Here is a 12,725-nt window from a genome sequence, read left to right as displayed (position 1 = left end):
AGGGAGATGCACGAGGGTGTCCAGAGTTGGAGGCAAGCAGGAGTTGTGCTCTGTTGGAGGGACCCCCCCCCCAACCACAGGCTGGGGGTAGAGCAAGGTTTCAGTTGTGGCCCTCCTACTCTCCAGGGCTACCTCTCCTACATCAAAGGCCTCCCTCTCAATGACATGCCTGAGATCTTTGGCCTGCACGACAATGCCAACATCACCTTCGCCCAGAATGAGACTTATGCCCTGCTTGGTGCCATCATCCAGCTGCAACCCAGATCATCCTCCATGGGAGGCCAGGGCCGGGAGGAGGTAGGTGGCCGCAGGGGACAGAGAGCCATGGGTTGGGCAGGGTCAGTCTCCCACCCACTATCATGCCTGCTTCTCTGTGGGAAGGAACCCAGTGCCTATGGAATCCGGCAAGAATTAAGTAAGGGGTGCTGGCCCTGACCCCCTGTGTGTGTTCCTTTGCCCTCACAGATAGTGGAGGATATGGCCCACAGTATTCTGCTCCAGACTCCTGAGCCCATCAGCTTGCAGCTGGTAATGGCCAAGTACCCCGTGCTGTATGAGGAGTCAATGAACACGGTGCTAGTCCAGGAGGTCATTCGGTAATCCCCCTGCCATCCACCCCCAGCCCTGAGTTAGTGCGGAGAGTCATTATCATAGAGAAATGGCAGCAGCGGCTCCTCCAGGCCAGGTGCAACATCAAGTCTGTGCTCAGGCACAGCCATATTTATTGTCCCACTCCCATCAGAACAGGAAGCCAAGGCCCAAATGGTCAAGTAACCTAAGGTTACACGTGTGCTAAGGAGCAGAGCTGAGATCAGTACTCAGGCTGCCTGACTCAGCTCTGTGCTCCTAGCCCCACATAGTGCCATTGTTTTCCTGTCTGTCTGTGGTCTACAACTGAGGAGTACGGGTACTACTCCCCTCCCTGGTCTGCTGCCTTATTCCTTGCTGCTGGCCCCACAGATACAACCGGCTGCTGCAGGTGATCACAGAGACGCTTCGAGACCTGCTCAAGGCACTCAAGGGGCTGGTGGTGATGTCCTCACAGCTGGAGCTGATGGCTACCAGCCTGTACAACAACACTGTGCCCGAGCTCTGGAAGGCTAAGGCCTACCCATCGCTCAAGCCACTGTCCTCGTGGGTCATGGACCTGATGCAGCGCCTGGACTTCCTGCAGGCCTGGATCCAAGGCGGCATCCCAGCTGTCTTCTGGATCAGTGGCTTCTTCTTCCCCCAGGCCTTCCTGACGGGCACGCTGCAGAACTTTGCTCGCAAATCTGTCATCTCCATTGACACCATCTCGTTTGATTTCCAGGTTTGCACACAGCCAAGGTCAGGCTAGGGTCAGGCTGGGGTATGGCCTGGGTCAGGCCCCCAGAATTTACAGATCCAGTATTTACGGGAGGGGCGCTGAGGCCACAGCTGGCTGCCAGATGGGGGTCCTGAGTGGGGTTTGGGGGGCAGGGAGAGCCAAACCAGAGGAGGCTATGAGCCCCCAGGAAATCCCTAGGGGCAGGACACAGACTGCAGGCGGCCAATTAAAATGGTGGGTGAGTGGGGCATCTGGGTGGCTCAGTCAGTGAAGCATCTGCCTTTGGCTCAGGTCATGGTCCCAAGATCCTGGGATCAAGCCCTGTGTTGGACTCCCTGCTTAGCAGAGAGTCTGCTTCTCCTCTCCCTCTGCCCCTCACCCTGTTTGCGCTCTCTCCATTGCTCTTTCTCAAATAAATAAATAAGTAAAAATCTTAAAAAGAAACAAGTAAAACAAAATAAAATAAAATAGTGGGTAAGTAATGGGCGGGTGGGCAGAATTCAGGAGGGAGTTTGTGCCTCCTGACCCAAATCCTAACCCAGATCCCAGGTGTTTACATGTGCAGGGGCATGTCTGTGTGCCCACCACAGGTACTGCAGCAGTCAGTGTCAGAGCTCAAGAAAAGACCCAGTGAGGGGTGCTACATCCATGGACTGTTCCTGGAAGGTGCCCGCTGGGACCCTGTGGCCTTCCAGCTGGCTGAGTCTCGGCCCAAGGAGCTATACACAGAGATGGCTGTTATCTGGCTTCTGCCAACGCACAACTGCAAGATCCAGAACCAGGACTTCTACCTGTGCCCCATCTACAAGACACTGACCCGAGCAGGTACGGGCCCAGGGTGGGGAACCTGCACCACAGGTGGGGGCCCAGGTTAGCTGAACAGGATGGCTGACAGAGGCCAGTCAGCCCTCCTGAGAGTGACCGGGCCAGGACAGAGCTAGACCACCAGCAGGCAGGGAGGGGAATGCCCAGAGCTTGGGCTCAGTCTGTGCAAAGTGGCCCCTGAGCTCCCCATCCTCTTGCTTCCCTCAGCAGACCCACCTGGGCCTTGGGAGCCCCCGTCTGCTCATGAAGGTTCAGGGGGGTAAAAGACTTAGATGGGAGGTGGGCCTGGGCTGGGTGCAACAGGGAGTGAGCAGTGGCCCCCAACTCTCCCATTCCTGTCCTCAGTCGTCAGTGCAATAACCCTGGGCAGGTCTGAGCCTTGGCCAGACCCATTCACCAGGCAGGTTTCCTCTCGGCTCAGGGCCCCTGCTTGCTCCCAGCTCAGTCTGCTGAGTCCATTGCCTTTATCCTGTCCCTATCCTGTCCCTGCTCTTGTGAAGACAACTTAACCCTCCCTTCTTGCCTGCTCCAGGAACACTATCGACCACAGGCCACTCCACCAACTACATCATTGCTGTGGAGCTCCCCTCCCATCAGCCCCAGCGACACTGGATAAAGCGTGGTGTGGCACTCATCTGTGCTCTGGACTACTAGACTCAGAAAGAAGAGTTGGGGCCATTAAATACGTTTTCTAAGCAGTCCAGCAGGGCTTCTGCTGCTTGTATCAGTGCCTGTCCACAGGGTTCACTGCCAGGGCAGCGGTGTGGCAGCCTCAGGAGTGAATGTGCTTAGCAGTGGGGACGGGGCAGAGGGACAGCTTTGGCCTGCTGGACCAGTCCAAACGGAACAAGGGTAGAGCTGTGCCCTCCAAGGGGGACTCTCCGGGGACAGCATGCCGGGTGAGACCACCAGAGGTCACCTTGCCTCCTCAGCCCAGAGCCCCCACCTCTGCTCAGGTAGCATGGCCATCAGAACTGGATGAAAGCCATGGCTCTGTCCTCCCAAAGTGTCCTCTTCCAGATTCTACAGCCCACCCAAAGCCCCGTCTCTGCTCAGGTTCTAAATCCTAGGTCTACGGTCCTAAGAATATCTGCCCCAGAAGGACGGATGCCTGAGAATGTATACCTCTCACCCCTCTGGTCACGGGACCTTCAGCCCAGGTTTGGTTAGGTCCTCCCTCTCACCACAACCTAACCTGTAAGTCTTAGGCCAGCAACCACAGGAGAGTTCATTTCTTAGGAGAGTTTTATTCATTGATCCAATATTTACAGGGACTGGAGAAGTCAGGCTGTGCTCAGCACAGAGAGGTGGCTGCGACACTGGCCAGCCATCCCCTGCCCCAGTCACTATGTACAGATAAGGGGCCTGCTTCGATCACCTTCCAAGCCATCTGGCAGTGGCCATGGGGCTCTCTTTGGGGCCTGAGCTCCAGAGACAGTGCTGGACCCATTGCCCCTTGGCATTAGGCCCTCTGGGAACACCAGGGCCCCAACTGGGTGCCTTAGTCCTGCTGTCCCCCACTGAATGCCTTGTAGAGGCTGAAGAAGCTGACGTGGCACGGAGAGCCGAGGGGTGTCAGCTTCCTGTGAGCAGCCCTGTCTCTGCTATCCCTAAGAGGAGGGAGACGTGGTAATACTGAGGAGCTGGGCAGGGGCTCCTCTGAACCCCGGGCTCCAGGGACAGAGCCCAGGAGCCCAAGGCCAGCCCATTGCCAGGGCTACAACACTGAAGGCAAAGAGCCCCAGAGCCTTGCTGCAGAGAACAGTCTTGACAAGCAAAGCCAGGAAGGGAGTTTACAGGCCAGTAAACAGCTTGAACACTTCTCTCTACTCGGGCCATGGGACCCCAGCGGGCTGCTCATTCCCCCACTACGAGGACACCCCACTCCCAAACCAGCCCCGAAGTCGGGTCCCTGAGTTTGGAGCTCTCCCGGGAGGAAGAGCAGACCTGGCTTCCTCACAACAGGGACGACTGGTGGCTGGGGCTAGAGCCGCAGGGCCCAATGCCCATCCAGGCCCCCAGCTGGGACCCTGCAGTCATGACTCCAGCATGATGTGGGGACCTGGGTCCACCAGGATGACAACTGCTAGAAAGAATGCAGTCAGGAAGCTGGCTATGTCAACACAGTGGTGGCAAGATGGGTTAGAGCCCAGAAAAATAGACGTCTCTGTAGGTAAAATATATACTCTGCTGCCGAGGCAGGAAGGCCAGGTCCTGCCACTCCACAGCCGGCTGTGGAGGAAGCTGCTGCACCTCCCTGTGCCCCAGCTCCAGCTCCAGCTGCTGTTTCCAGAGCACCACAGGGCGGTCCTGCCCCGACAGGCCTGGGGGCATAACGCAGAAGTCCACCCTGGCACTCATGCCCAGGGGCCAGGCTCTCTGGCTGGAACTATTCAGTAATACTGGGAAGACGAGGAGTGGGGCAGGGAAGGGGCCCCTGGGAGGGCCACGCGGCAAGAGCGGCTGCAGGGTACGGCTGGCAGTCCTCACTGGCGCTTGGCCTTGTAAGGGCGCGAGCGTTTCCGCCGGTCCGGCTTCCGCTGCTTGTGGAGCCGGCCGATGCTGACCCCTTGGCGTCGCCGCACCGAGATGTTCTGCTCCACCAGGTTGGCCAGCATGCCTACAAAGGCCAAGGTGCTTGAACAGGTGGCTGGATGCACGGCAGCCACCCACTCCATGCGCCTCAGGCCAGGAGCTGAGGCTCTCCCGGCCCTTCCTGCACCCCTGCCACCCCGTGTAGGTCTACTCAAGCCCCAAAAGAGGCCTGAGGGACATGGCCCCCAGCAGGGCATGCCAGGTCAGCTGCGGCAGTAAGTCCCCTCACCTTCCTGGGCCAGCATGGAGATGAAGGTACAGATGAACTCATCATAGTTGTGGGTCCTTCTCTGGTCGTCAATCTGTGGGCGAGAAGGATGAGAGCACTGCAGCCCATCTCCCCGGAGCAGCCACCAGCTGACCTCGGGAGGTCACACGTCTGGGAAGATGGGCAGAGGACCAGCTGCCGGAGATGACCCACCTTGAACTTCTTCCTCTTCTCCACCTCTTCCTTGAGGCAGGCTTCATAGTTTGCAATCTCTGCCTCCACACACTTCAGCAGTGCCAGCAGCTCCTGCCAAAATCCCGCAACGTACCCCTGAGGGGGGCTGGCCAGCATCCAAGGACTCCCCTGCCCACCCACCAGGAGGCAGCTGGAGACAAGGAGGAGCAGCCAGAGTCCAAACCCTACCAAGGCTCCGACGGCTCCTCAACCCAAACAGGCTTCCTGGAGCCCGGCTTGCGCCACCAGCCTTTACACCAGCACTCCTGAGGCCCCAGCACCCGGGCAGCAGTGCCTCAAGACGTTCCCTCTGGCAAGATTAGAAGAGAAAGCTGCAAAGGGACTCACCTTGGGTGAGTACTTCTCCCCACTCAAGGGCTCGCCAGGCCTGGCCAACCCAGGCTTCTCTCTGCTGTCTGCAGCTTCCGCGACCTCCTTCTCTTCAGGGCTGCTGGAGCCCTGGCTGCCTGGGCTCGGCCTGCTGCCGGGCGAGGAACCTTTCCCACCCTCTGGGAAGAGAAAGCACAAGAGGACCCCTCAGAGAGCAGGACACCTGGTGGTTACTTGGCCACCCCCTCCTCAGTACACCAAGAGGCCAGTGAGCCAGTCGCAGGCGCACCTGTCAGTGCTAGGGGACTCAGCACCCCGTCCTCAGCGAGGTGCAACAGGCCGGTGCTGATGACAGGACCCAGGTCACGTACAGCGCGATTGTAGCGGATACAGTCAACACGCAGCAGACTGTCGTCCTCTCCGAAAAGCACCTTGGAGATGTGGGAGGTGACAGGGCTGGAGGGCCGCGTTGGATTGGCTGAGCGAATGGGCGACCGCAGTGGCGAGTTGAAAGCACTGCCAATCTCAGAGGCTGTGTCCGTGCTCTCATTGCTGGGGGTGGGTGAGGGCTGCGAGTGCGTGGGGACCGCCACAGCCGGGCTGGCCACCCCACTGTTTGTCTTGATGGACAGAGGAATCGAGAGGTCTTTCTGGGACTCTTTGAGCTTCTCGGCCAAGACGTTGATGGTATTGGGCTGCAGCACCGACAGCTGCCCGTCCCCAGAGCCACTCAGTGGCCCTGGCTTGCCTGGCCCCTTTCGCTTATACCTGGGGAGGCCAAAGGAAAGGTGAGCCATGGGAAGGGGCCGGGTGACCCTGCCCAGCAGTGCCCAGAATAGCCCTGGACACGTCCCGGCCTCCAGGGATGGACACTGCAACTCCTCACACTGGGTCCAGAGCCTGACCTGGCCATGCTGAGCCTGGCACCCTAAGCTCCAAAAGCCACAGCCACGCGTTCTCAAAGGACACCTCTATTCCAGCTGCCTCACTCTGGCCTTCTGCCAATGCCAGGTCTTCTGACAGAGCCGCGCCCCGCCCCATCTCCTCCATCCCTGCTTCATCCAATCCTCTGAGGTCTAGCTGAAAGGCCTTCCAACAGGACGGGCCTTATTATCTGGTTAAATGTCAACACTCCCTCAAGCCCTCTGAAGCCTTGGGGACCCAGGGCCTGGAGTCAGCCCTGCATGCCAGCCTCCCACGGACCCTGAGCTCGGCAGGCACTCCAAAGTATATGCTAAAGGGTAACCTCAGACATGGACTGGAAGAGTCAAGGTAGGACCTGCAGCACTCAAGCCTCTAGCCTTCCAGAGCTGAGGCTGACCTGATGGCAGGGCTGGCGTTCTGCACGTCATCGTCCTCATCATCCTCATAGTCGTCCTCATCATCCGAGTACTGCTGCGGAGGGCGGACTGGAACTCGGCTGCGGCCCACGCCTGCTGCCAGGTCTTCCTCCTCCTGGGGCAGAGACCAAGGGCGGCCATAAGGAGCAACCAGTCAGCCCAGGCTGGACACAGCAGTCACAGCCGAAAGCCAACACGGTTCTCCAGGTCAGAGTCCACCCAGCCCTAGGTGTTCTGAGCCCACCCTTGATTCCCGGGGAGGCTGCTGCCCACCCACACGACCTGCCTATGCGAGACATCTAAGACAAACAGAGCACCCTGAAACATGTGCCTTTCTTTTGCCAGCAAGACCTAACTCCTCAAGTGGTACCAGGCACATGCCCTAAACATCTTGCCCCACTGCTATGTGAGTGGACTGAAAGTCAGAGTTCTCTCCCTCTCTAAGCCCCTGGCGGGGTAGGGGGGCTTCTAGGTAGCAGAGACTTGGCTATCGAGGCCTTGGTATGGGGTGAACACCAAGGAACCACCTAAGGAAACTGCTTATTGCAGCCTCTCAAGAACATTGGAGGGGCTCAGCCAAGGGTGTTCTCAGCTCACCTGCATGGGGGACTTGGCATAGTTGTGATTGTCCAGAAAGGCTGGCAGCCGCTGAACAATGGGAGTGGGGTTGGGAGGAACCCCGTTGAGGCTGCTCCCGGGAGGCTTCACCACCAGCTTGGGTTTGCTGGGAGGGCTGTGGGTTGGGGCTTGGGGGCACGAACCAGCCACCTCCTCCACACCATCTGAGAGGACGAGGAGCACAGGCAGGACCTTCAGGCAGACCCTCAAGAAAACAAGTTCCCTGCCCACCAACTCCCCAGATATAACGCTGCTCCCTCCTCTCTTGTCAGAGAACAGGTGTGCTAGCTAACAGGATGAGAGTCCACAAGCTCTAGGTCATGGGCCCACAGCAAGATGAAGGATGAGATGGAAAAAGGGAGGGAGGGAGACCAAAAAAAAAAAAAGCCTCTTAAGAAAACTGGAAAGGGAATATTTATTATAAAGAAGGTTCAGGAACTGTGGTAATGTCAGCCCTTCACGGGTACCTTTCTTTAGGTGATGACTGCTCTCCATGTTCCAAGAATAAAGGGCTGCAGACACTCGGCCTTAGGCATCCCTAGGAGCCTTTGAACCTCTGCCCAAGTGCATCCGACAAAAAGACTTGCTCTGCTTGGGCCTCTCAGCTCAAGCTATGATGGGTGGCTCTGAGGCCAAGGGTACCTGTGTGAGTGCCCTCGGAGGCTGCTGCGGCCCTGCCTGCCTCCAGCGCCAGGGGGGACTTGCTGCTGGCTGGTTTGGACTCCTCAGGCAGTTGTGGCTCTTGAGACTTGTGGGTCTGAATCAGCTCTGGCTGTGTTACCCTAATCAGCTAAAAACAGAATCCAAGGTTCAGAGAAGTGAAAGCAGACCCCAGTCACTCGCTTGGACAGCAAACGTCCTTGGTTCTACTCACTCGCTCACAAGGAAATACAACAGCTGAACCCAAACCTCCTCCTAGAAGCTATTCCCCCTCCCCACCCCAGGTCCCAGCTTTCCCACAAGGAAAGCAAAGGAAAGGAATGGTCAAGTGAAGCTCAACAGATCTGTAATAAAGAGTGATCTGGGAATCAGACACCACACCCCAGTGAAGGGAAGAGGGATGGCAGGAAGGGTCCCCACCTGCTGCAGGGCCTCCAGTACTGTCTGACGGTTCACCTTCAGCACATGCAGCCTGGCCTCATACTTGATCCTGCGGTCGGGCACCACCGCCATCAGGTTGAAGCGAATGTCATGGTAGGGTTCCCTGCAGTCACAGCCACAGCCGTAAGAACAGCTCTCGCCCCAGCACCACCATCGGGTTGAGATAAACAATGTGGCAGGGCTCCCTGAAGTCACAGCTATAGCCATAGGTGCAGGCCCCACGCCAGCAGGCGGGCAACAGCTAGCTATGAGCTAGCTGGGCAGGAGCTGAGCTAGGGACTGCCCGTGACCTGCATGAGGGCCTATCAGCAAGTGAGCCAGCATGTCTGGGCCATCTAGGGCTCCACCAATGCGTGCTCCTCCCCAGTTTGTCCCAAAGCAGGCCATAAGCAGCCTGGGTGAGAAACATGGCAAAGAGTTAGAAGCCCAAGATCTAAAGTGGACCTGGCCAGATTCCTCATGTGGCCTTGCATGAGTCATCTGACCTCACTGCTTTCCCTTTTCTGTGTCTCTCCCAATAGAGGCACAGCTCCAGAGGGAAGGGCAAGCACAGAGCCCTTACCCTGCGGTGGCGAGGCCGATTCGCTCCATGATGACCCGTCGGGCCTTGTCGGTCCACTCCTCATCCTCCCCCCAGGGCCCTAGGAAAGACCAACATGAGGAGTCAGCAGGGGGGAAGCCCTGAGTTTGGACAGGCCAGAAATGGAAAGGAAGATGGAGAGCAGTTGAGTCAGGGAGTCTGGGGTGGTCAGGTAGTGCAGTGCAGGGTGCCATCCAGCCAGAGACAGATGCCCTCAACACCATCCCCCTGCCAGTGGGTCCCAAGCACCTGGGGACCCTGAACCCCAGCTCCCTAGAAAGTAAGCAAAAAAACCCAGTGGGTCCCTACCATGATCAATGGGGTAGACCTTCAGCCCATCCAGCTCGAAAAGCCGGCCTGTGATAGGCACATAGCTGACAAAGTGGAATGCCTCCATCGTCCGCACAGCACTAAGGCCATTTTGCTTCTCGGGGAGGTGGCGTGGCTCAGGCCTAGGGAAGGACATGCTCAGGGCCCAGAATGAGACAACCCTTCCTCCCCCTGCCACTCCCACCAGCTCCCATAGCTCCCACACACCTGGCATGGCTATTATGTGCCTTGGCCAACTCTGGGGCATTGCCAATTGCATATCCTTTGCTCTAGAGAGAAGGAAATAACACATCAAAACAACTTCTCAGGGCGCCTGGGTGGCTCAGAGGGTTAAGCCTCTGCCTTCGGCTCAGGTCATGATCTCAGGGTCCTGGGATCGAGTCCCACATCGGGCTCTCTGGTCAGCAGGGAGCCTGCTTCCTCCTCTCTCTCTCTCTGCCTGCCTCTCTACCTGCTTGTGATCTCTGTCTATCAAATAAATAAATAAAATCTTTAAAAAAAAACAAAATAGGGGCGCCTGGGTGGCTCAGTGGGTTAAGCCGCTGCCTTCAGCTCAGGTCATGATCCCAGGGTCCTGCGATCGAGCCCCGCATCGGGCTCTCTGCTCAGCAGGGAGCCTGCTTCCTCCTCTCTCTCTGCCTGCCTCTCTGCCTGTTTGTGATCTCTCTCTCTGTCAAATAAAAATTAAAAAAAAATCTTAAAAAAAAAAAAAACACAAACAAACAAAATAAAACAAAACAACTTCTCAGGTGGGCCTCTGGGTGGGAAGCAAAGCTCTGGACAACAGACCTGGAGGCATTCCAGAAACCTGTAGCAGCATAGATTGATTTTGCTGAAAGGTTAGTGGGGACAGAAAAGAACTCCAGAGCCCCAGAAGGATGGGGTTCATCTTGCACGGTAATGAGTGGACACTGGAAAACAATGTGGCCTGGTACAGACTGACAAAGAAATTCGTAACATAGTGTCACTAAAGGAATGTTCCTTTCCTCCTTAGGTCTTTCCTGACAATTAAACCTAAAATCTGAGGGTCAAACATAAGGTAAATCATTTGAAAGAAAATGGCCTCACAGTATCAAATGGCATATGGTATGTGGGCCTGGGAGTCAGATCTGAGCAGCAAGCTGTGAGCCAGGATTGAGGTGCTGCTGCGGCCTACCTCAGGGCTGAAGCCTTTGGTGAAGTCCTTCATGCGACTCAGGGTGGGCCCCAGGTCCACGTTGCTGCAGTTCAGGAGCACGCTCAGCAAGGCATGAGTGGCACAAGAGTTGGGGATCAACTGTGAAACCCAAGAACAGTCACTCATACACAGCATGCCTCACCTAAGCCAAACTCCTTTAGAATGAGGACCCAGACAGAGACAGTCCTATCTGCACAAGAAAACTCATCAGCTTCCCTCCTTTCCACCCAATATTTGTTCATTCAATTAAATGCCCCCCAAATGTCTGGGGACATGCAGAGTAGACTCACCACCAGCCTGCTCTAAAGATACTCCCTTTTATAATGAACTCAGAGCTCAGTTCCTTCTGCCAGGGGACTTCTCTAACCGTTACTCATAGTATCTGCCTATCTATTCCCCCTCACTTCCCCCACTTCCACTTCCCAGCAAAGACAATGGCAGCATCCCACCCTCCAGATGGAACACAGAGCCCAGCAGACCTGATGGGCAAAGAACATGTTGTTCACAATATCATCATCAATCACAGACGTATCATCCACCAAGGTAGACACCTTGCGACGGGATCGGCGTTCTTCGATCCATTTGAACAGGAAGATGAATCCATACACTGGGCTGGGGAAAGTAAGGGGCAAAGCTAGACCAGCCAAGTGGGGAAAGGCAATCAGCATCCCTTTTCTTTTCCTGCCTATTCCCATGCACTGTGTTATCACTCAGGTGCCCTCCCGGTGATCCCACCTCTATCCTGGCTTCTTTCCAACAATGCCTAAACTGGCTCTGAGCCTTCACATCCAGAAGCCTGCTGCAGGCACAGTCAAGCATCAGCTTCTGGGATAAGAAATGAAAAGCTGGAACCCGTGGCCCAGGACAAGGTAGGAACAGAAAGTAAGGCAAGAAAAAAAAAACTCTGATCAAGGAATTTAAACATTAATTCTCACTGTGAACCCCAAGGCTTGGGCCCCAGTGCAGTGAAAAAAGCAAATGAACACCTTAACAGTCCGTGCTTTCCTGAAAGATAAAAACAGATCTCTTGTTTCATGCACTGTAGTCTCTGTAGAGGGGCACTCCACACCTCTAGTCTGCAGGACGACCAAGACAAGGTTCTGAGGTTGGTCACCCTGGAGGGGCCTTGTCAGATGCCACACACCAACCAATCAATACAAGATCTTTGTGAAGGGATTAAAGCCACCAGCACACGGGTACATGAAAGCAGTAATTAATAAATTACAGCAGGCACTGTGTGACCTGGGTCAAGAGAAGGGGCTGCTTTTCTGCAACAAGACCAGAAAAAGCCGCTGAACTGTACTCCAAAGGATAGTTAGATTTGTAGAGGGGGAAGGAGACTACTACATAAAGGGAAGTGTGAAGGAAGACTGCGAGAAAAAATATCAGCTTGACCAGGAGGGCACCCAAAGATGAGGGGTGCTTCCGTGTATGAGATTTTATAACTTGGGATTCTTACACTACCTCCCTTGAGGGGCACTCCTCCCCTGGCCCTTCTCTTGCCCTCGGGGTGTAAGGGAAGGCCCTGGCACTAAGCCACTCACCCCTGACATTTGCTCTGAAGGTCATAGATCTCCTCCACCTGCACCCCTTTGACACCTGCGATCAGGGAAATAAAGAAGTCGGAAAGGGCAGCCCCAGGCTGTGCAGCGAGGGCACAGGAGTGGAACCCCACAGCCCGGGTCCAGCGGGTAGGAGAGGCTCTTACCGAAGTCTTCCACCAGGAGGGTGAAGAGGCCTGGGTCGGGCGACAAGAGGAGCAGGTAGTGGTCAGACGGACGCGTTTCGGGCCCAACCGGCCTCCCCAGCCCCCGGCCCGCCCAGCACCCTCCTCACCAGGGTCGCTCTCCAGCTCCAGCCAGCCCTTATTCATCTTCCCGCGGGGCGGCCCCTCAGCGCCATGTCCAGGCCCTCCCGACCCACCGCCGCCCGCGCCGGGAGCCCCCGCCGCCCCGGGGCCCCTAGCCCCACACACAGACAACGGGCACAGTTGACGTCACCAGCCCGCGCCCGCGACACTACGTCACCACAGCGCGACGTTCTCCGCCCCGCCTCTCAGCTTGTCTTCCGCGGGATCG

General features: G+C 56.6%; 2 protein-coding genes across 5 annotated transcripts in view; one reads left to right on the top strand and one right to left on the bottom strand.

The window, feature by feature from the left end:
* DNAH1 (dynein axonemal heavy chain 1) overlaps nt 1-2,832 on the top strand; it is a 75,435-nt gene extending 72,603 nt beyond the window's left edge. For all 4 annotated transcript variants that reach the window (XM_082701614.1, XM_082701616.1, XM_082701615.1 and 1 more), the window contains 5 exons: nt 127-297; nt 466-596; nt 961-1,312; nt 1,900-2,134; nt 2,667-2,832. In XM_082701614.1, coding sequence (XP_082557740.1) covers nt 127-297; nt 466-596; nt 961-1,312; nt 1,900-2,134; nt 2,667-2,788 — 1,011 coding nt within the window. In that variant the 3' untranslated portion in view covers nt 2,789-2,832. The remainder of the gene's footprint in view (nt 1-126; nt 298-465; nt 597-960; nt 1,313-1,899; nt 2,135-2,666) is intronic.
* Nucleotides 2,833-3,365: 533 nt separating this feature from the next.
* On the bottom strand, nt 3,366-12,699 carry BAP1 (BRCA1 associated deubiquitinase 1). The gene is made up of 17 exons (XM_082701666.1): nt 12,484-12,699; nt 12,356-12,385; nt 12,192-12,246; nt 11,127-11,259; nt 10,627-10,746; nt 9,678-9,739; nt 9,450-9,592; nt 9,123-9,201; nt 8,540-8,663; nt 8,102-8,249; nt 7,439-7,623; nt 6,823-6,956; nt 5,791-6,269; nt 5,520-5,680; nt 5,151-5,243; nt 4,959-5,031; nt 3,366-4,754 (listed from the first exon to the last, which is right to left on the bottom strand). Exons 1-17 carry the CDS (start codon nt 12,518-12,520, stop codon nt 4,621-4,623), a joined length of 2,190 nt encoding a protein of 729 aa, XP_082557792.1. The 5' UTR covers nt 12,521-12,699; the 3' UTR covers nt 3,366-4,620.
* Between the last annotated feature and the right edge of the window lie 26 nt (nt 12,700-12,725).

The sequence above is a fragment of the Mustela nivalis genome (assembly GCF_964662115.1).
Source record: "Mustela nivalis genome assembly, chromosome: 1".
In the NCBI taxonomy this organism is placed as follows: domain Eukaryota; kingdom Metazoa; phylum Chordata; class Mammalia; order Carnivora; family Mustelidae; genus Mustela; species Mustela nivalis.
Note: the sequence above shows the minus strand (reverse complement) of the source record. Positions and strands in the feature narration are given on the sequence as shown.

Coding starts and splice junctions, on each gene's coding strand:
- BAP1 (XM_082701666.1), bottom strand. CDS start 12,520: ATGAATAAGGGCTGGCTGGAGCTGGAGAGCGACCCTG. Junction 12,247..12,355: donor CCTCCTGGTGGAAGACTTCG/GTAAGAGCCTCT, acceptor CCCTGATCGCAG/GTGTCAAAGGGGTGCAGGTG. Junction 9,593..9,677: donor GCACATAATAGCCATGCCAG/GTGTGTGGGAGC, acceptor GTCCTTCCCTAG/GCCTGAGCCACGCCACCTCC.